General features: G+C 35.9%; 1 protein-coding gene across 1 annotated transcript; it reads right to left on the bottom strand.

Annotated features, from left to right (window-relative positions):
• Window positions 1–23,985, bottom strand: CCDC25 (coiled-coil domain containing 25). Its single transcript, XM_026671543.2, has 9 exons — window positions 23,860–23,985; window positions 21,827–21,874; window positions 17,252–17,291; window positions 13,712–13,763; window positions 12,596–12,671; window positions 8,527–8,630; window positions 5,416–5,618; window positions 3,825–3,870; window positions 1–2,983 (listed from the first exon to the last, which is right to left on the bottom strand). The coding sequence occupies exons 1-9, from the start codon at window positions 23,882–23,884 to the stop codon at window positions 2,954–2,956; spliced, it is 624 nt and encodes a 207-aa protein (XP_026527328.1). The 5' UTR covers window positions 23,885–23,985; the 3' UTR covers window positions 1–2,953.
• Between the last annotated feature and the right edge of the window lie 547 nt (window positions 23,986–24,532).

Below are 24,532 nucleotides of genomic sequence, written 5' to 3'. Positions count from 1 at the left end.
TAGGTTTAAATAGTTTATGTGTCAGTTAGAACAAGATTCAGGTGAAGACAGAAGACAAGTATATACAGATAGTTGAATCCTTCAGAAGAACAAGATCACTGAATTTGGGAAACTGTCTGGATGACTTTCAGTGAGAAAACAACAGCAGTCTCAGCAATTAACATATATGTAAGAGTAGCAACAGTTCAACAATTTAGTTTCAGGATATAATCCAAAACCAACAACATAGTACATTAAAAACAAAAAAAAATACACATCCTCTAATTAGTTAAAGATGTCCTATTATTCAGAAGAATCTTTTGAGTCACCTCTTTAAAATTCTTTGTTGCAGAAAAGTTGATATTTCCTGAAGTTTAAAGTTATTTTTAATAAAAATGGAAGCTTTATACTGAATGTTTAGAACTTATTTGGAGTCATTTCCCCCCACTTTGTTGAACCTCACTTTCCCAAAGTCAATGAGAACAAAGCAAAGAAAAAGGAAACATCCCAGATTGCACTGAAATCCTGATCATGTTAGTCTCCAGAATCAAAGTAGTCATTTTCAATCATGTCACAGTATACAATGAATACAGTAAAAGTTTATCACACTTAGAAAGCCCAAATGGTTAGAAGCCTAAAGAAGCAACCTTTTAAAAATAGTGAACTTCCTGGAGGGAGATAAGTACTCTATACCCTAGGTTTCACCTTCCAAAAATAGTATTATACAGCCAAAACCATCTGAGACAATACTACAAATTGGGGCATGATGATGTGTTAGGAACTACAGCCAACTATTTAGCTTGGCTTTTAACATATATAAAACTTTGTCACCCATCTAGGCTAATACTAATCAATGAGATGCTATTTGCAACCCTTTAAAAATGAATGCTTTTATAAGAGAATGAGAACAGCAACATCGAGCCAAATTTTGTATAGTCTCAGAAGGAAACAAACTATATTTGCTATAGAAGTCTGCCAAGTTATTACCAAAAATGTAATATTCACCTATTTCAAATTGCTGAAGATCAATGACATTCTATGAAATCAATAACTAGATACATGTTTTTGTTTCTTTGTGAAAAAAATACTCTTTGTTCTGAGTAATTTGTAGTAAGACAAGGTTGCCAATAATAGTATTACGTTTAGTGTATACACTATTACCCTTCTCATAAATTAGCTTATCTTCAGGGGATTTTGTTTTACTATAAACACATTGACTAGTATGTATCTTTTTTTAACGAGACCCAATACGTCTTGGAAGTAAGGTCCAAGATCCAATGCGGCATAACTAGATTTCTGTTAGCACTATTTTCTCTTCCTGCATGCTCAAAAATTCTGCTTCAGAGAGCTGGAGACACCATTGCAGCAGATTTCAGGAAGGCAAGCATACAGAATCAAATTTCAGTGTAGTTTTTTTTTTTTTTATTTTATTTTTGGAGGTTCCAAGTGAGCATTTGTAACTTCTAATGTGACGGAATTTTAATGCTGAACCTTGAACTATTTTGAAGGCATTTTCTAAGATTATTTAAGAACTTTAGAGAAGTCAAAGCCAGCCTTTAACTTTTTCTGCATGTTCAGTGATAACACCGCAGAAAACAAGCAAATACAGTAAAAGATGGTAACAAACCTAATTTTTTCTCCAACGTCCTGTCAGAAGCTCTCTAGTTTAGAGTTTGTAGATTCTATAGAGCAGGGGTGTCAAACTGGCGGCCCACAGGCCAGATGCATCATGGGCAGGCCCTGTCCACTCCAGCTCTGCGAATGGGAAAAACGTCACAAAATGTCACGTGATGGCAACTTGACTCGGCGAGTTTGACACCCACGCTATAGACATTGTAGCTACCACCATTTTCCCTCATAATTTTTTCTATACTGAGGCACTTGTTCAGATAAAGACGTTTACCTTACATTTTTCCCTATCGAGGCTAAGCAAACAGTTTTCCTATCTAGGGATCCTGACTTCATATCCAATACCTATACATTTCAGAAGATGCCCGGGTGACACCATAAGACAGAAAATAGACAAAATCCCCAAACAAGAAAAATGTGGGTAATGCCAAACTAAGACGCAACATTGAGAAAATAGCTTACCACTTTTTGTTTTTGTTTTTTTAGTTTTCGCTTTTTATGGGAAAAATAAGATTGACGTTCACTGCAAAGAAATATTGTATGTTGCTAGCTAGAAGAGAACGAAAGAAGTAGACCTTCTGAATGCCTTCTTGAATGAAGAATCAATAGTGACAGCTTTTCTGGATCCTCTACTATTCCAATGCAAAAAAAATCTCACATAAAGTTCTCCATCAGGATCACAAGGAACCCAAACATAACAAAAACAGCCCATAAGTGCATACTTCTCTCCTTGAAAGATGGTACCGGGTTTTGCAACATGCTACAAATGCAAAGAAATGCTGATTTCTGGGTGAAAGATACTTTTGGATTCTAGCCAAGTATAACAAGTATGGAAAGACAGCTGTTCTGAATTCAGATTTCTAAGGGATGAGAGGTATCAAATTGTAATTGGTGCAACCAGGTGCCCAAACAACTAAGGAAACTAAAAAAAAAAAAAATCAAACTCCAATACTGTGAGATAAAAATATTTCTGAGCTCAATGACGTATATTCAAAAGATAATGGCAAAACATTCCAGATCTGCTCCCCAGGAAAATTTAAGGCAGAAACTGATTTTATGGCTCAAAGCCTCTTGAGTGTAGCCTTCTCCTCAACCTATCCTGGAAATATAGACACCCCGAAATCCAGCCTCTCCAGGAAGTAAGACATCCTAATAGCTCTGGAGTCACAACTGATGGTTTCAGAACTTTAACTGGAATGATCTGCCCAGGAAAATGAACATACTTGCTGCTCATAATAAAACAAGTAAAGAGACTCCCAATTTCATTTGCTTATTTTTGGCATCCAAAGCAAAAGGCTAAGATGTCAAAATTCATCTTCATCTTCCACAAGGAGGGTGCCTAGATTTACATGAAGTCATCGGAGTCATTGCCATCCTGTGAAAGGAAATACAAAAAATGCGTCAGGAGGGATATTTTTATGACTTTAATATTTTAGGCTGCTCAGCACCACACGGATTTAATACCAGAACCCTTTTCTCTCTTTTTCTTTCAGTTAACTGTTGTAACTTCCTCAGAGAAAGAAATATTGAAATCACATTCTTCCATTCCTATGATCCCAAAGCAGAGATTTGCAAACATTTTCATCTCACAGCACACAGCACATGCAGAAATGGCCTACCAAATGTCAATTTATTGGAGGTATTCTTCTGTGTGGAAAGTCTGTAATATCTGAAATGTTTTAGTGCAGACAAGAAGACACCTAACATGACAAAGCTGCAAAAAATTATTAATGATGTGGAAAAGTAGATAGAAAAAAGTTTCTTTCCTTCACTTATAATAAGAGAATCTGGGGATTGTCCAAGGAAGCTAATTAGAGGAAATGCAGAACAAATAAAAGATAATATATTTTTTATCAAGTACATTGGTAAACTGGCATTTGTTTAAAAAAGACTGATTGATACTTTAGAAAATTATATGGAGTGTAATGCTATCAATTACTGTTATATATAATGGCTATGCATGACTTATCTAAGACTTAACTATGGGAAGAGAACGATGGACTGCATTCATCAAGATAGAAAGTGAAGATCTCAAGACTACAGATTTTTCTACTAAAGTAGCCGAGGAAATTAGGACTCAGTTAGGTAAACAAGAAGCATTTCATTCTCTGTCATTCTACTGTATGTGTTACTTGCTAAGTCCCAAGATGAAATGTGGACTCAAAGAGGACTATCATAATATCTATAGTCTCAACACAAAGTATCAAAAAACACACCTGGTTAGAAGTCATATTCTCTGCTTTCATTAAGGAAGAGTAACTTCTATAAAAAGAAAACAAATATATTTTAATGTCTTGAGGTTAAATAATTAATATAAATGGGAATTTTGTCAGTGAGGTAAGATCCAGCATGAGTGACAACAACAGAAAAAAAAGTAATATTATAAATTATAAGTTAAAAGTCTAAGTGTAGAATAAAATTGTGATAATTAGAATTCATGACTAGAATTCAAATTTCAGTTTCCATAAATCCAAAAGTGGTTTGGTTTGAATGATAAGCATAAGACTTGTACAACGGGGAGTAAGATGCTGCCATGCTTATTTAATGAACTTTAAAACCTTACTTGTAATATGACCAATTAGAAATTGATACTGGCAGTGTCTTTTGATTGAACCACATGCAAGTATCAACTCTTGCTGAATTTACCTTCAAAATCTCTCAAACAAAACAACCTTAAAAGATTCCTGTAAACTCTAAAGACACAAAGCTGCAATACACAGGTAGTCCTTGCTTGATGACCATAATTGGCACCAGAATCTCAGTTATTCAGTGAAGAAATTGTTAAGTGAAATCCCCACATAACTGCTTTGCTCAACAACCACAATCCCAGCACTCCTAGTTACACTTGTTCTCCTGGATCATTAAGCAGACAGAAGCTTGCCAAAGGATTTCAGTGCCACACAGAGTTGAAACTCTCCCAGCTGGTACCCATTTCACTCTTAAACATTCTGTAGTCTGCCAAAGGATTTCAGCTCCCCTCTGGCACGGAAGGGAAGTCTTTTGTGGGGCTGCAGAAATGGAGCTGAAATCTTCAGGATTTCTCTCTTGGGCATAAAAGAGGGAAAGAGAAACTCTTCCAAGATGCTGTTACTATGCAATTTAAAAATAAACAAGAGTTAGAATCATTTGTGTGATATGTGTTTCCTGACCAGTCCTGGCTTTTCTTGAAGGACTGACAATTTCTCAGATAGGATATATTTTGAGACAACTATTCTGAAATAGCAGAATGTAGTTGACCAGCAAGAAACTATCAAATTGGACCAGTACAATTCTACATACTGTGCAATTACAAAAACTGCCCACCCTGGTTGCATGCAAGGAAACCAAGAAGAGAAAGGGAGGAAAGAGCAAAAAAGAACATTTTGATTAGTGGACTATATGGCTAGAAAAAGCTGCAATCCATTCCACCCTAGGAAATTAATTACTTCATTTCTTACATTAAAACTTATGTTTGTAACAAGGTTGCTTGTGAGCATTCTGTTGATTGTGCAGCACAAACTGTTAACTTGCAACAACATTAGGATGAAGCTGAAATCTTGGCATTACATTACCATTATTTGAAAGTTCTATTTAAAGTTATTTGGAACGTTAGGGGCACAGGAGAGGAATCAAGTAGGAGTTGGGCTGGGATCCAAGCAAGATGTTGAAGAAGCCAAACCACCTTGCTTCCCAATTTAAAACAAAACTTTTCCATGACCTGCTAAACATCCAAAGTTATGGATACTGTCTGTGCTTATCAGTTCAATCAGACCTTCCATAGCTGCCCATTCTAGGGATAGCAAGAAAGGAACCTATTTCCTCACTCACCTAAGCTCTTCCAGTTCCTTTTTCTTTTTCATTTCTTCCTTCTCCTTCCGTTTTACCTCTTGGATCTGGGCCTTCTTCTCATTCCTCTCCTCCCTATCACGGGCTTCTTTCTCTGCAGCCAAGTCTGGGAATCGTTCCACTTTGGTCTTTTCCAATCGGTTCAGAATCTCATTTATCTTCTTCTCCACTGTCACTATCTTCACCTTGGAACAGGAAAGAACTGTAATTCTTATAAAAAATGTAGTTGAATTAACTTTGAATAGCACTCAGATTTCTATTCTTTGAGGCAACACTGATATAGAAGCACCTCAAATGGTCATGTACTTGGAGAGCCAATACTTTTACAGGTACTAAGAAAGAGGACATTTAAGAGATACTATTTTGATCTGATCCTGGTGTAAACAAGATTACTACAAAAATTACTACAAAAAGGCAACACTTGTCACCATGTTTGTTTTTACTATATATTGACTGTTACAGGCACCAAGTCATCAAAGTAAAGCAATAGTTCAGAGAACTTTGATTTGATGATTTAAATAGTTACTTCCAACTGTGCAATTTTGTGATTCTTAGACGATGGAGTAAAATTGTATTTGGCATCATAGATACAGAATTGATGTCAACGTCACTGAAATATTTTCTATCCATGCTGCAAAATAAAGGAAAAGAAAAGAATCATGAGATTTTGAGATTGGGATGAGGAAACTTGGATTGGGTTTTTAATGCTTCCAGAAGCCACTCTCAGGAACCCTCTGGAAACAGCATCCATAAGATTTGCTTCTGCCTTTCAAAGTAGAGTTTTGGAACATTGGAGAGCAATCACTGATTTAATAAATGCAATTAAAGAAGAGAAAATTCTGAAATGTATGAGCTCCCTTGGATGCACTATTAGTTACCAAAGTACAGACAGGCAGGAAGCCACCATTCCTTCCAAATTCTGTTATATACTCAAACCCCATAAAGTCAATGCAGAAAGAAAATCTCTGAAGGCTGTGCGAGGCTTTAAAAAAGAGAACCCCTGCTCGTATTGACCAGAATATTCTGATTGTCCTGGATTTACTTCTAAGTGTTAGTGACAGATGTTCTTTTAGAACAGCAGGACACTATCCTGAGGTTCACCAAATAAAAACATTAAGGCAATTAACTTTCTGCTTTCATTTGGTTAAAAATACATTTTGAAAAATGCAGGGGCCTCCCATCTTTCATTCACAGCCCTCTGGTGTCACTGGAAAGGACTTATTTATCCAGGCTCAGGATATTAGATCACTTGCTGAAAATAATGTAGGAAGTTTTCAAAGTAGTCAACGTGCCAAATAGCCAGCATGTATGTTCCCATTTGGAAAAAAGGATACTTACTATCCATAGCCCCATTGACCCCTTCACTCGGGGTCTAAATGACCCTGAATTGAAATCACATCTACATGTTCGGTCCTGTGGATAGATGCTGGACTGAAGCTTCATAAACTTTGTAACTTCTACTGCTATAATTGCTGATAATTCCAGAATAGGTGGGAAGAAGCCCAATAATTTCTGTGTGGTTTCGGCCAAATTTCACGTATTCATACAATTGACAAATACTTTAAATCCATATTTATTCTCAAGAAAATAATAAACATTATACTTCTGTATTATGTTCTGTATAATGTTCTGTAATGGTTGGCTCTCAGTGGAATTTTCTCCATTGAATTTTTCAGATTCTTCTGCCTTTTAAAAAAATTCAGTGGTAAAACCAACTTCTTCAGCAATGCTCTTAGCTTTCCTAAAATTAGTTGGCTAAGAGTGTATGAAGATTCTCAGTCCACCAGGTCATGGTTGTCCCAAAGGCTGACTAACAATAATTCAGCGACTGGATTTCTTCCAAGAGAAATAAATATGTAGAAATAAAAGCTTCAAAAGGTGATAGATCACATACATTTTAAAGATTTTTTTTTTAAGCTTGGAAATCTCAGTTGAAGGAGAAACAGCAAACATAAAGGCATGAGTCTTCCACTTTGAAAGATACTTGCTATTTTTTTTCCTAATTATTGTATGGCATTCATTTTACTATGGTTGCTGGAGATATTTCCTCCAAATTTCTTTCATGCTTTTATTTTCCTTTCTCTCTCAAAAATGTATTTCTAAATCTCTAAAGGCAAAGAAAGACAGTGAAAATACCAATTTAAATCAAATCATTTCGCTGGTCCTTAAGTCATCCTGGGGGAAAGACACAGAAACCTTTCCTGGACCCATCTCTATAGGTTTTTTTTTTTAATCTAGGAAGGCAGAAGCTAATGGAAGATCTTGTACGTGCAAATCATATGTTTTCCTACCAAAACACTTCTCCTCTCCCAGGTATTCAAAGATGATCATAACAATCCAAGAGCACTGTTCCCAGCAGCTTTGGATAACCTTCTGAAACTATAGGGATAATAAAAGAGAATATAGCTACCAGCCAAAGGTGATTGGGATGGACCTTCATTGGTCAACTCTTGTTGGTACCCTTCACATGGCTGTCTTTCTGTCCCCAAGAACATGTGTGTGATATTTTTCTTCATTTTTTCATTTTTTTTACCAAGACCAATTCTTTCTACTTTTATCTTTTGCAACTTGAAGAGCCAAATTTAGTGAACTGTATTTTTTTTTATCTGCACAATCTATTCTAAACACAGGAACTGCAGATGGGATAGCACTAGAATATTAGAACTCAAGACAATCATCTTGCAATCAAGTTACTAGAAATAAAAGGAAGGCATGTATAACCAGTTGCTACAAAAGGCATCACAGTTTAAACACTGACTATGTTTTTCACACAATGTCATTCATTGGGAGTTTAGCTGAACTTCATATTAGGGAACTGAAAAGTTAACAAAGGGCAATGCTGTTGACCCCTTTGTGTTGCAACTTGCAAAGGTTCCAATCAATATCAGATCTCCAATGCAGCCTCAGGCTTTTCATGGAATATACCAGCCTTAATTTTAGTTGTAAGAGAAGAAGCCAAAGATGCTTGTGCTTTCCCACATACTCTTTCTGCATTTTACAGATGATTAGCAAAGTATCCCATTAGCTTCTTGGTCTGATGGATGAAAGTAGCTTGAAACCTTTGGAGAGGTCAGGGAAGAATAAGATACTTACATCCTTTTGTCTATGAAATCCAATCTGGCCCACATCCATGTCTGCTGTTTTCTTTAGGTTGGCCCATGGAGTATATACTACATTGACATTATTCATTTTGCAGCCTAAAAACAGAGATAAATTATACAGAAAAAGAGTAATTATGCCAATTTCTAGGCATCTTTTTCAAAACCTTAATTAGGATCAGAAACATTTACATCGTAAGAATACAATATCTACTGTGAAGCTATTTTCCAAGAAACTTGAAATATCTTTTGTGTTTCCAATTATGTAAAAGAGACAGAAAGAATGGAAGATCTCATCCTCTCCCACAATACTACCCAATCATGCTATATCACATCTGCTAAAAATTGAGGCTCAGAGCAACTGACTAGCTCCAGTTGTTCCCAGAAAGGTACTAGTTAGAGACTCTCAATCTTTCATCTGTCTAATTCCTGCAGGAACAGGGAAGCAATGCCAAGAATTAAAGAGAAGTTCCAAGATTCTCAGGATGAAGTTTTTAAAGACAACAACTGAACAAACCATCTGCTTCCCATGAGATAGTCAAGGCACAAAAGGAGTATCTAAATATAAGTCATAATTCAACAGTTATAATCCTCCACATGTAGCCCTACACATTTTGCCATTATTCTCTAGCTTTGAAGTGTGGAATTTATTTATTCAAAACTGACACAAATTGAAAAGAATTCTGGATAATGTAACATTTATTGTTCCACACATATCCATTTTTGAGGACATACTTAAGACTTTGAGTAGCATACCAAAGGCTGCATTCCAGAAATGATTGTAGGACAAAGATTAGGTTTAATTTCAATTATTGATTTTTTTTCTTCTATCCCAGTGGTTCTCAATCTTTTCTTCACCACAGACCCCCTTCAAATATCTTTTGTGGCCAAGGAGCATGACCACAGACCATCAAGACTTAACTCAAGATTTAAAGCACTAGACTGTATCAAATATTCGTGGACTCCCTCTGACATTGCAACCTCCCCAAGGGTTTGTGGAACATAGGTTGAGAACCACTGTTCTATCCTGTTAAAAATCACTATACAATTTGATAGCAATTTTGGAGCCATCTTGGAGGCTGGATGCAAGCTCTTTGGGGATTTTAGATAGTTTTACTCTGACAGGAATTGGATTAACAAGGCTCCATATTCTTTACTACTTTATAATTTTAGTTTTATCCATATTTCCTCCCAAAAGCTCAACAATAAATTTGTACCTAGGCCTCAAAGTCCTGAATTATGATTCAGCCCATGAAATGTTTGAATGATTTGAAACTGGGACTCTGAAATTTCAGTCCTGTGTTTGATCCCCTAATATTGCACAGTCCTTTCTGAACACTTACTCTGTAACACATTTTGTATCTGCCTAGAGTGCCTTCTCCAATTATTAAGATGTGATCCAAGTCAATGCAATGAATGCAGATACAGTAGGATAAAAGAATTTAAAATGTATGAGATAACACTGAGGCTTCTTTTTAATCCTATGCGCATGGTGCCCTAATATTTCCTCGAGAAAAGTTTCCTGAATCTAAGGCACAGAGCTGAAAGTAATTTTCAAGACTAAAAAACATCTGTCGAGAGCAGGCCAGGAATGCTTTACAAGTTGACCACATCTCTAAGAGACGCTCAGTGGCTTATGGTAAAAGAGTTCATATAAGCATTTGGTTCAATTTGTTATAGGTTTCATGCCCTTAATATAAAACAGAACAGAGTACAAACGTCAACTTTCAACTGCTCATATCTCCTAGACGGCAAGCAGGCAAATCTAGCAGTTGTAAAGTTCTAGGTCTGGAATTTTGAGCAAACCAGAAAAATAGAAGCATTCCAGGAACCCAAGAACTTCTGGCTTAGGTGGAAGAAAGGGAATATAGAAGAACGCTCCTGGAACTAACCAGCCAACTGAAAGAATAAGGCTCCCATGCAGTTGGTGCATAATATTCCATTATTATATTTTATTTTTTAAAAATATACTGGATAGCTAGTCATTAGGTGATTAATTGAAATTATAGAATCTGGCTCTCCTAAAAGGATCCTTGGGTCTGACTATATTCATGGCATTTTGACTTTACTCTCACTATAGGAAGAAAGCCAAACCCACTAATTTGGATTGGCAGAAAAGTCAAAAGGGGGGGTGGGGGGACTTCTGGAAAGCAGTTTGTGAACTGTGTCCCCCAGGTAGAGCTGTCTTACGTATCAAACTATGTCAAATGAAGAACTGTGGATTTAACAGTCCAACACATCAGCATAGCATAAGACTGGGGGAAACTGTTATAAGGAGAATTAGAGGGAAAAGCTGAGTAGGTTTCTGTGATCTTTATGCTGCTTAAAAAGGAGGGAGTAAGGGTAAAACCTAAAGTTTCCTGAGGTATCAATAGTTACTGACAGTTAATCTTAATTATCGAGTGTTTCCCCATGGCAGGAACCATCAAAAGCTAACAGGACGAGGCAACAATCATTCCTTAAAAAGACCATAATTGTTGTGGTTCGCCGGCAGCCTGTGCAAAGGGCAGCAGAATCAGACAGCCGGGAAGAACAGGGACCAGTCTGGGAGTCTGGAGAGGACTCGGACGAGGGTCCTGCGTCCGATGCAGAGATGGGGCCAGGACCATCTGGGAGTAGGGAGCTGACTCTGGAGCCTCTGGAATCTGGCAGCAGCGAGGCCGAGGAACAAGGGGAGCCTGTTCCCAGTGCACGTGTGTGCAGAGCTGCTAGAAGGCAAGAGCAGCTGAGACAAAAGGGATGACTTGGGAATAAGGCTTGGAGGTGATTGCCCCTCCCATAAGGTATAAAGGACAGGCAAAGGTGAAGAAACCTTGGTAGGAAGCAAAGACGTTCGTTCTGTTCAGATTAATCCTTGAAGCTCTGTGTGGACTTTGTACTTCAAAGTCCTCTGTGTGGACTTTGTACTGGTTTTTTATAATTCATATGGCACTCCAGTTGTTGGCAGCAATTCGAAAGAAAGAAAGGTGGGTGCTTATCTCGAAGGGACTGTTTGGGACTCATTACTGGCTGGGAATGAACATAATTCCTAGTGTTGAAATAAAACAAGAGTTGTTTTAACTAAGCGTGTCTCGGGAAGCCTTGGTCAGAACAACAATATAATAATTTTTGAAAATTCTGGGACAATACTGGCCGAAACAGACACTAAGAAATGTGGAACATACAGTACTTTACTTGGAGAATTATGTTTCTCTTCTCCCTCACCCCCAGCAATGATTTAGAAGTTAAGTTGGGAAAAGAAAGACTTCATACTGGCAAAAATCCCATAAATACATGCAGAGAGTCACTGGGATTCAGGGGAGGGAGGGAGGGAGGGAGGGAGGGAGGGAGGGAGGGAGGGAGGGAGGGAGGGGAAGGAAGGAAGGAAGGAAGGAAGGAGGAAGGAAGGAAGGAAGGAAGGAAGGAAGGAAGGAAGGAAGGAAGGAAGGAAGGAAGGAAGGAAGATAAAGCAATCTGTTGGGGACAGGGCACATTGGAATTTAAAGAGCGTGTAGTGGGCACACTTATGGTAGGCATAGATGTTCACAGAAATGACCATCCTGGGAGACATGACTGGTTACAAAACATAAATTTATCACATTGCAAACTGGTCTATAACATTCTTTACCATCTCTGGAGGAACTCTTGAGGAGCCAACAACATTCCTTCATGTAAATGCAGTATGGTGGTTGAATTTTACCTTGCAGCATTCCATTTTTTTAAAAAAATATTTTAATAAAAACTAAATAGGATAAGGAACTTGGTGAACACTAAGGAAAAGATCTGGAAGTTACTTGAACCTACAATTACAACATTGCCTATTTTGGTGCTACACTCTACCCTGTCTTCCATTACAATTTGACATCTACCTGACTGAAACTACCGTAATTACCACTGAACCTTTGTGCCTTTGCTAGGACAATCTTTTTCATATTTTGAAATTTTCTAATGATTCATATTGTCCTAAACTCTGAAGCTTTGGTATTCTTTGTTAATCCCACATTCTAAAGCATTCCTCCTTGACTCTCCACTCAAAATCCTTGTAATTTTTTTTGACTCACTTTCTCATATAGACAAAATGTTACCTTGAATGCTGTTGGCCTTCACAAGCTGTGCACAATCTATCAAAACCTCCTTAGGAATATCATCCACTGTTTGCCCCTAAAATAAATCAAGGTGGATATGAGCATCCTACGTGTGGGAATGCAGAGAACATGCTGTGAAAAGTCCCACAGTCCCTTGTACTGAATTTATAGATACTGTACATAAGGCAGCTACATGCCAAAGGCTTAAAAGGAGTAACAGTACGATATAAGCTCTCCTGGGCTAGAAATCATTTAATGCAAATTATGAACTGGACTGGAAATTTAAAATACGGCATCATTAAAAAATGTTGTTCTATATAATGCTACAAGACTATTTGCTGCTATTGTAATGAACAATTTTACTATAGCATTGTTTTTTTTTAAAAAAAATATACCTTGATCTTTCTTACACACAATTAAATTAATTTATGACAGATTTCACATGTCATACCAAGTCATTCATTTTTAAATCGTGGTTTGCTGACAAAGATACAATTACTCTGGGTTCACTAACTGCCATAAACCATACAAGCATATCAAACAAACTGTAATTGTTAAGCTGATGCATGATACAAACCAAGAAAACCATACAGCTCACTATCACATCTTGTTAGATGATTTGAGAATAAAAAATCATATTTTGCATGATTGAAATCCCAGAGTTTTGGCTATCCAAACTACATGAGTCCAGACCACTATTTGATTAGACTCCTTTGGATGACTTTAAGGCATAAGGATGTAAACAAGTATACTATTTTCAGTTCTTATTCCTCATAGCTTATTAATGAAAATTATGCTCAGCTGAATCCAAGAAGAATTTTAGTTTGATAAATTTATGGAAGTCTTCCAAAACTGAAAGCAGAATTCTAGACATAGTCCACACATGAAAAATATCAAATCATTGTTGCGAATGTTCAATAGGGCCATTCTTGAACACTGAAATGTTTTTTGGGAAACTGCAAATTTCTGCCATTAGAAAAAGGTTATTTTGTACACAGCTATTGGTGTATAACTGCAAAATTTTGTGCATTGTTGCTATGCAGCTATGAAAGCACCATCCCACAACTTTTCATGGATGCATGTAACTGAGTAAAACAAGCAAAGCTGGACAGTTACCTTATGTAGCCGGAGGTAGACATGTGCTGAAGAGAGCTTGTCCACATGAAACCTAGACAAAGTGCAAAGGTTTGATAGGAATTGTGATTCAGTATCCTCCCCACAGACACAAGAATCTAGATATTGTTATCATGTGATGTCTGTCGCTTAATAGTATGGAGAAGTATTGTCTTAATATGTTAATCTCTGAATGAAGACTGAGAATCCAACGAAAAGGAAACCAGAAAGCTAAAAGAGCAAAATCTTTGGTGAAAAATATTGACATACGGTCATGTTTTCCCTCCAGTGATTCAGATGAAAACAGCACTGGATATTGGCAAACAAAATCCTGTGCTTAACCTTGTCATGGCCATTTCTCCACCAATGAATAAGGCAAATTCATAAATCATCTCAAACAGATGCTTAGATTTTTACTATCTTCCAGAGTCCAGAACTTAATAAATCTGAGCAATGTGCCCTATTGTTCAACTATCTATTCTTTAATTGATTTCTTGGGCACTAGTATCCAAGTGAGACAAAATATTTATAAGTAAGTATTTGGGGAGGGAAAAAGTAGAAATTATAGAAATTATGATACACGTATTCCAGCACTTTAGTTCTAATCATAATCTTGCAAGCCCCCCCCCCCCAAAAGGCATTAAAAAAACATGAAAGCTGAAGCTGGAAGGATCATTCCACTCTAACAAGGTTTGAATAAAAAGTAATGCCTCCACCTTCATAACTTTAATTTAGATATATGTTAATAAATGAAATAATAAAATAATTCTTAAAATGATGTTTTTTATTATCTGCATTTATCTCTCCAAATAATCATCACTATTTGCTATACACTTGGACAATGAACACATTTATTAAAGAATTCCATACAGAATTCCATACTCAAAGATCTTTCCACCTGTTCTACCTTTGTCACTTTGAAACAATAATTAATTAGAATTCAGAAGGACAAGAAGGAACTTTCTCTGTAACATGTCAAATGGCCCCAATCCTCTTGAAGAAGCAATTGCAAAGATGGATTCCATTCTTTTATCCACCATACAGTCCAGATTTGGTGCCATTTGGTTCTCACTTTTCCCAACATTGAATTTGTTTATTTTTTGTCTACGTGTACATGGATGCTGCCTGACTCCAAAACAAATACCTTGCTGGGCATCCATTTGACTCAAGTGGTAGAAAGGACTGGTTGAAGAGACATTATGTAGAGGGCTTTGTGATAGCTTTATGAAGCTTGCCCATCATTGGAGAAATACATGGTAAATGGTGATTACATGAAGAAGTAAATAGAGGTAACAAAAGAACTCATTTCAAGGGTTATTTTCCTATTTCATTTCTTGAAATATTATTAAACTAATGTTATGGAGGTGGAGAATTTACCTCTCATCCAACATTTGTGGTGTAACACAAAAGCATGGAGCTGATAAATCTCCCCTTTAGCATTCACAAGCTGTTTTTCCACACTAATTGAAAAATACAGGCTTTAAGAGTAAAGTCCTAAAGATCTATAGCCATTTCCCACCATTGTCAACTTCCAGATGTGTGGTCTCCAACTCCCAGCATCCTTCAGCCAGCACAATTGATGTTTAAAATTCTGGGAGTTCACATCCATACATCTGTTTTTGTCAAGATTGGGGAATTCTGCTCTTCAGGAAATGAATATATATGCAGAAGTGCATATTATATATTTATCATTTTTATCATGCTTTTCAACTTGAAGGGTTATAAAGTGCCATTTTTACTTACTAAAACTAAAGTCAAATCCTGAAACTGTTTCATTAAAAACAGTTGTCTGGAATCAGTAACAGGATGGGTGATGGCTGATAAGCTGAAATTCATTCCAAATAAGTAATATTATTGACTAGCAATGTTAGTGATTTAATACTGCTGTATTAAATAATAATTGGTTTTAAATAGTGCATCTCATTTCCAGCCTACATAGTTTGCTGTCTTATAAATCTTCATGAAGAGGCAAAATACAAATATTTGATATATGGAAGAAGAATTGCAAGTAGCAGTCATATGATATCACAGTGATTCACTTAATAAACGAACTTGAAGTGAGGTTATAAACCTATCAAGGTCACAGGATTTTCCAGTTATGAACGTGGTACTTAACAATAGAGTTGACAATCCCAATTGTAGTTGCTAGGTAAGGACTACCTGTATTAAGAAGAAACCCAGACTAATTCTCCCAAGTCCTTGGGATATAAGAGAGTGTGTATGCAATATGAGTTTTGAGTGGCTTGTATGAAGCCTGGCAGCTTTTTGTGAAACTTTTAATAAATTGGTTACTATTTGAATATTTTTAATTCTCTCTATGGAAGGGAATTATATTTATAAATACTTATTATAATTATTTTGTATATAAAATATGGAATAATTATATATATAAAATATATAACTATAATTACATAATAACTATAATAATTAATTACATATACACATACTTAATAAGTCATGGGTTGCTTAGCTATGATTGTTTTGAATAAATCATACTTTCTGTTAGATTATACACCATAATCTACTTTGGTTCAGACAACACAGTAAAAAAACCAAGAAATTGTATTACAATTATGCATGGTCGTGTTAATTTTTTCTGAATAGAATAGAATAGAATAGAATAGAATAGAATAGAATAGAATAGAATAGAATTTTTTATTGGCCAAGTGTGATTGGACACACAAGGAATTTGTCTTGGTGCAAATGCTTTCAGTGTACATAAAAGAAAAGATATATTTGTCAAGAGTCAAGAATCATAAGGTACAACACTTAATAATAGTCATAGGGTACAATAAGCAATCAAATCTTACTAGGAAACAGTCAATATAAATCGTAAGGATACAAGCGACAGTTACAGTCATACAGTCACAAGTGGGAGGGGATGGGTGATAAGGAGTGATGAGAAGGTTAACAGTAATCGTAGTGCAGACTTTGTAAATAGTTGGACAGTATTGAAAGAATTATTTGTTTAGCAGAGTAATGGCGTTCAGGGAAAAACTGTCCTTGTGTCTAGTTGCTAGTGTGCAGTGCTCTATAGCGTCGTTTTGAGGGTAGGAGTTGAAACAGTTTATGTCCCGGATGTGAGGGATATATGAGATGATATAAAATCTCATCAATTTTGATGCTGTTAAAATTATATTGTTTTGCTAGTACTCTTGTGAAGTCTTTAAGCAGGCATGAAAACAACAGGAAAAACATTTTAACAGAATATATAACTTGTTTGGGAAGACTACAAAATTGCAACTGGTAGGTTGGAAACTTGTTACTGGAAATTGGGGGGAGGGGAAATCCCTCCAAAAGCAGAAAAACAGGAAATGAACTCTTTTTAAAAAAAACAACACAGCATTTTATACAGAGAACTAGTAAATTGACAACTGATATGCTAGAGTACTTACATTTGAGATATCAGATAAAGGATCTCATCTCATATTTTAAGATTGAGTCCAGAAAGGATGCTAACAACTAATTATTAGGAAAGAGAAAGATTTGTTTCATATGAAAAAGGATTTCATTATGCAAAAGTAGGCCCTTTTAAGTACTTACCAAATATCTTCTAGCCAACCATATTTTATTAGATCTTCATCTAAAAGAAAATGCAAAGCAATGACTGATCAGAGCTCTAATAGTGTTCACGTAAATTGTTTTTTTTTTTCTTTCCAAAAAGAAGACAAAGAATATATTTCTGAGATAACGTATTAATTTTTTTTATTCTTTAGTAAAAAATAATACTAGGGAACAAGCATGTCATTTGCAACCTTCAGATTATTTTTATGTAGTTTCAGGTTAATTTTAAACAACATTTATATAAGAAATCAGATATCTGATAATGATAATAGCCTCTAGCAAGATGGCTGACGTAAGATATGAGATATAAGTATCAGTATAGGTAAGTACAGTATAAGTATAAGTAACAGCTGTCTGGCAGTTTCCTGTAAATTATTACTTAGAAAGAGAAAGAGAGAAATGTTACAGAATGTCAGAAAGAAAAAAGTATGACTACTTTAAGTTGTGGCTTCACGCAGAGCTTATGGCAATCATACTCACCATTTAGCTTTTGACTCCTAAGGAAAAGTAGTTCTTAACAAAAGCATTTTTGCCCACCAGGGTTACAGAAGCCCAAGTGATGTATCACTCAATTGTACATTAGCATTTTCTTTATTACAAATACCAAATTTAGATTAATGGGAGTACAGCTTATTACATAGCAAGTATTTGATCTCTGTTCAAGGCATACAATGCAATTTCACTTTTCAAAATGAATTTTACAATATCTATTTGATAAAAGCAATCTTGAAAACATTGGTGGGTGAGGAAGATGCATGAGGCATCTGGAAGTTGAATCTCTATTTAATTTATTTCTTGCTCCAACTTATCAATTACATTATCTTCATTACTTGATTCTCTACAAAAGTAACACAATCTAATTTAGACTGTACACTACACTCACAATTAATACATTTGCCCTGGAACAAAATAAATGTTCCATCTGTTTAAAGATAAAAGGTTGAGAATTGGGAGGGATGGGGTCGGGGGAGTGTGAATTAATTTAGTCACTGAATTATGCAAAGGGTATTGATATTAATTTTAATTTATTATTAAATTTGTTTCCTGCCCATCTCATTACATAGCGACTATATCAAGTACCGTATATAGACTATATCAACTGTATATCAAATACCATATGAAGAACCTTGGTTAACACAATCTAAATCAGGAAATGTAATTAACATTGTGTTAAGATTTCTCCATATTATGAAGAATCCATTCTGATTCAAGCAACTCTCTCACAAAATTACACGTAATTTCTATGGACAAATAAACCCACATTTTTCACATGGTACTAATCCATGTATATAATAATCTAAGAATGATTTCCAGTTTGAGTTGAAACCTGTGTCTGATTTACTTTTAAGATACAAAGCTATTCCAGATGCCAAAGCATATTCTCACAACTTCTTTATTTGTTGAGAATATTTATATGGCCACCCAACTCACTCACCATAATTCTGGGCAACTTACAGAAATAAAACTGAAAAACAAAAGGCAATAAACCACCCTGCCAACAATATTTTTTTGAAAATGATTTATCCACTCTAGCAAAACTGGAGTAATGTACCAACAACAAAGTATCTTATACCAATTTACTCCAAATAAACGTTCAGAGTAAATTTTATGTTCTTCCTTTGAAGCTCCTACTGTGAAATCTTTATTATTACATTCAAATTTTGTATCCATTTAATCATGCAGTCTTTGATCTTTCCCGATTTTATTTCACCAGCAATCTATAAATACAGTTCAACAAATATTCCGAATGACCTGTTATAAGATTTTTCCAACTTTTCAATACTGTGTTCCCCTTATTTTTACAATTCCTTTAATCTGCAATTCTTTTAAGTTCTACATGCTTGAAGATATCTTCTGCAAGCCTCTGCTGCACTCTTGCCATAAAACTGCAGGGACTTGTCCAAACAGTTGCCAAGTGTTAACACTGACTCAAAGGAATCAAATAAATAATCCTATTGATTCAAACTATTCTAGACCAGGGGTCGCCAACCTTTTGGACCTCAGGGACCACCAAACTCATAATTTTAGATCCCAGGGACCACTAACCGGTTCTGTGGGCGTGTCCTAATTTATGGGTGTGGCTTGGTGGTCATGTGACTGACTGGCCATGGCTTGTATGTAAATATTATAAATATTTATATAAATATTGAATTTTTTATAAAAAAGAGCAACTTTTACTCAAAATCAGGTAAAGCAGGGCAGATTGAGTTGCTCACAGAATCAGATTCATTCAGAGATCTATCTATCTGCCATTGGCTAGCTCAGTCTGTCACAAAAATTTGCTTGCAAGCAAACTCACAAAATTAACTCACAACACACCATGCATGTAAATATTGAATTTTTTATAAAAAAGAGCAACTTTTACCCAAAATCAGGCAAAGCAGGCAGATTGAGTTGCTCACAGAATCATTCAGTGATCTATCTATCTGCCATAGGCTAGCTCGGTCTCTCAAATTTGCTTGCCGTGAGTCTGCACTGAATTTGCTTGCAAGCAAACCTACAGTCCTAAGGGAGGTTCGGCTATGCTGAGCCAAAGGTCTAAAGACTAGCTGGAAAGCAAGAAATCCAACCATTTCCTGCTTCCTAGCTAATCTAAATCTCCCGGCACAGCAGAACAGATGATGGATGGAAAAATAGCAATTTAGCAGGCAAGTTTACCGGGTAAGGAGTGAGTGGGCGGGGAGGGTTCCTGCGGGCCATGTGGGCAGCTCAGCCTTGTGTTTCTGTGCAGCCTGGATTAATTGCTTTGTGGGGGTGCTCTGGGGGTGAGATTTCTCTGCGGCCCACCAAAATTTTCTCACAGCCCACCAGTGGGCCGCGGCCCACAGGTTGGCGACCACTGTTCTAGACCAAGATGGCCAGGTAGATGTCACTAGGAAGTAAAACATAAACACAGGGGTATTTTCTCTCCCAGCATGGTCCTCATAATGGAAGCAATACGTTGTCATCATAACTAGCAGACCTTGCATTTTAATCCTCTAATAATTTGTTTAATCACTCTTTAAAACCATCTACATTGGCAACTATATCTTGGTAACAAATGTCCTAGTTTGAAAAAAAAATCTTCCTTTTATCAGTTCTTAATCTCTCCCATTGGATTCTACAATATTTTAATATTACAAAAGGATCCTGTCTGTATAAGAATGGAATATGGATAATTTTATCCACATATTATAGTGTCCTGCTACTTTTTTATAAATTTAAAAAAAAAGTTTTCCCCACTTCATTTGCTTATTTTTGGATCCTCTTTTCTGCATCCTTTAATCTTATTAGAAGCCTGGTGATTAGAAGTAACAGGATTAAAAAATTGTTATACTAGAAAGATTATAAAGGCAATGCAATTTTGACAATTATTTTTAATTCAATTCTAATGATTCCCAAAAAGAAATTTACTTTTTCATGATTTTATTGAACACACTCATTGTAATACCTGCAAGAAATGTTAATTAATCATTTTCTAGGTTCCCATCAATTCTTAATTCCACATACAAATTTTCTTTGCAAAAACTGGAGCTATATTGGCTATTTCCAGATTCTATGATGAAAGGCCAATCTTAAAAACATTTTACATATTTCTGTTAAAAGTCAGCAGGTTGTAATTTCCTGTAATTAATTTGTCAACTACAGGTAATCCTTGACTTACAACAGTTCATTTAATGACTGTTGAAAGTTAGCACAGCATTCAAAAAAATGACATGGCCATTTTTCACACTTACGACCACTGCAACATCCCCATTGTCATGTGATCAAAATTCAGACACTTGGCAACTGACTCACATTGATGGCATTTGCAGTGTCCCAGGATTTATGGGATCACCTTTTAGGGCCTTCTGGCAAGTAAAGTCAATGGGGAAGCCAGATTCATCTAACAACTGTGGCAAGAAAGAATGTAAAATGTGGCAAAATTCACTTAACAATTGTCTCACTTAGCAACATAAATTTTGGGCTCAATTGTCATTGTAAGTGGAGTACTACATGTATGCAGAAACTTTACTTTGGTCACCAATTTCTCTCAGTTCTTAAGATTCCTCTTCTAAGGAAAAAAAATTAGCCAGATATTTGCTCTGTACACAAACAATACAAGCAAATATCTGGTTAAACTTTTATTTTAGAAGAAGAATCTTAATGAGTGTGAGAAATTGGTGACCAAAGTAAAGCTCTAAATAGTTTTTGTTGACAAACTAATTCAATTGGCTTTTCTGCAACCTTATCTTCTTTCATTTCTTCACCATCAATCTATCAGCTTCTTTTTTGTCCATATTTCACTTTTTAAAATTATTCGTCTTCACATTAACTGTAAAATTTATCTTAACTCTTGTCATCATCCTGATGGTCTGCTTATATTTTTATCCAACACTTTATCGATATTGATTAGGGTACTAATTTCCTAAAACTAATATCCATCCCGCCATTCTAAAAAATGCGGCTATCTAAAAGAAAGGGCAAGTGAATTTCCAAGCAACTGGAAGTTAAAAAGAGAGTTGTTACAGAAGATGCATAAATTATCAATAGATCATACCTTTTTGATGCAAATCAAAGGAATGTTTTACTTACTTTCATACTTGTCTTTTCCCATATAAATTGTATAAACAGAAGGAACAACTGAAGGATAGAAAAGAAAAAAGTAATCCATGTTTTACATCAAACTATGCAGAGATATTCAAAGATATGCCCAGATACAAAAGATTTATCTACATCAAAACTATTAAACATATTCATATCCCAATGTCAGAATCACTATAAGTTTTCCTCGGCTGAGGGATAACTAAATTGTGTTCTAAAAACATCAGTTGCCTCAGTATTATTTTCAGATAGGCTCTGAAATATAAATATGTTATTATACATATAGGGAGAAAAGGAAAATTCTTTAAAACTGTGGAAAACTATGGTTAAAAGACAGCAAGGAATGGCTAAGCTTACAAGAGGTAAAGAAAACTGTTTTAGAAATTGGTGGAAAGTGCTAAACAATGAATGAATGGCATTACATTATGTTTGAAGTGAAGAAATGCTGGAATAATATTTTAGAAATTACAGTACTATGCCAGATAGAATTCCATAAAAGTTAGTGTTTAAGAAAAAGCTGACAGAAGAGAATATATGCTCTAAGAATGGTGGATAGGGTAAGGCTACACTACAGTTGAAGAAAGGATAACATATGGACGTGGTTTGCTTATATGGTGTATAACGTATGTATGAAAACCTCACTGGTGAGGAAATCCATTAATGTTCCCCTCTTCAAAGAAAAATATTAATAATACAAAAAGGGAATTTGCTTGCTAGTCTTAGAAAGTGTTTGAATTCTGACTGAAAGCAATGAGCAAAATTTGGGGAAAGGAGTTTGCACTACAACAGTTCTCTGAAAAATATATGAAGGTGATAACATTTATTGTACCTTTTCTTATATAAAGAAAACTCCATGTATAATGAAAATAGACTTTAGTTATATAATGTTTTGTGCAAATATGGTGCTGAAAATACATTGTTGAACAAAGAAAAGTTTATGATGAAACTAGAGCATAACACAATAAAAGGAATGCTTAAGAAAATGGCTTAACATTAAGGAGGATATAAAACAACAATATGTGATGTCCCTTTGTTTTTTAGTGTACTTCTGAATAAATTTATGAGAAGTCTTTGTGGTGACATTGGAGGTACAGTATATTGGTTATGGATATGAATATGCATATAGTTTGCATGAGAGGCTGCAGTATTATTGGCTGAGAATCCACAAGATTTCCAGAAAATGCTGTACAGGTTGTAGGGTGCAACTAGAAACATGGACCTGAAAATTAGTACAGTCATCAAATATCAAATATAGTTGCATTTAAGGAAAGTTAAGTGAATAATTGCAATTTATTTGCATTTTCTACTCTTTTCTCCGCTTTAGAGAATACAGCTTACCCAAAGTAGAATAGCATGGTATGTAAAAATGTATACTATCAGATCAGAGGAAAAAATGTATCAAAAACAATACTGTTAAAGAGTTGTGCCAAGTAAGGCAAAAGCATAGGAGGGCAGTATTTTGTTCTCACAAACAGGACATGACACATTGAGACAGTACTCACCAATTCTACCTTCTGCTAGTCAAAATTCTGTTAGTCAATTCTACCTTCTGTTAGTGAAAATCCAAAGCAATCATTTCAACAGAAGTGTGTCGAATGTTGGGAAGTTTTGGATTGGATTCACACATTATGCTAAACTATGGTTTGGGTCTATTTAATGTCATTTTTATTGTAAAGGTTTTTTCCCCCTCAAAACGTATCGAATTGAGATGTTGTAATAAAAAAAGTGTCCTTTTTCATAAATGATTGGCGATCAGTGCACCAGCAGTCACTTGGTTGTATTCTTTCACAGGAAGATCACTTTTCATGAACCCACCACAGAAATCTGAGCGAAGATGCAGAGATAAGCCAGATGGGTTGGACTGATGACGACCCAAGCCTATCATTCCCCCAACCGAAACAGAAGTGGCTGGAGATAACCAGAGTTGTAATCTGTCACATCAACCGGGGAAAAGCGATTTCAGACAGAAGCATCCACTTATATCTGAGAAGAGTTGTGAAGCTTGCGGCCAGAGCCACTCTTACCGTTGGACGTGAAATAAAAAACCATGGCAACAACACCACGAGAGCTCCTTCTCACCCGCTCCGGAGATTTAAGTCAGAAAGATTCGCAAACGGCCAGCGCCTTCCGGGTCTAGCGAGGCGGCTCTCAGGAAATGACGTCAGTTAATAGTTCCCATAGAGATAATAATTGTTAGAAGTAGAACTTTCCGAAAAATCCCACAGAGAAGTTAAATTTTCCAACGGTGTCTTTTACCCCCTGTATAGGTTTATAGCTAGGTACAGGGACTCCCATCCATGTTCCCTCGTTGCCTGTGGACGCGCTGCTTCCTTAAAAATCAAACTTTCTGTTGTGTAATTTTATATAAATCTTACCCCTTAACGAGAAAAATATTTTACTTTTTTTATTTATTTATTTGATTTGCCAATTGTTTGTCCTAAGATAATAAGTATAATTTGTGTATACATAGTTGTGAATACATGAAATGGGTACATATAAGAAAAATAAAAGAATAAGAGAAACAATAGGACAGGACGGTAGGCAAAGTTACTGTTGGTGCAAGCTTATGCACGCCCCCATGACAGGCCTCTTAGGAAAGGGGGGTGAGGTCAAGGTCATAGTAGACAGTCTAAGGTTAAAGTTTTTGGGGTTTGGGGAAGAGACTACAGAGTCGGGTAGAGTATTCCAGACATTGAC

Source organism: Notechis scutatus, chromosome 1 (assembly GCF_049901735.1).
Source record: "Notechis scutatus isolate UNSWTSFEM ecotype Mainland chromosome 1, rNotScu1.2, whole genome shotgun sequence".
Classification (NCBI taxonomy): domain Eukaryota; kingdom Metazoa; phylum Chordata; class Lepidosauria; order Squamata; family Elapidae; genus Notechis; species Notechis scutatus.
This window is presented reverse-complemented; position numbering and strand designations above follow the sequence as displayed.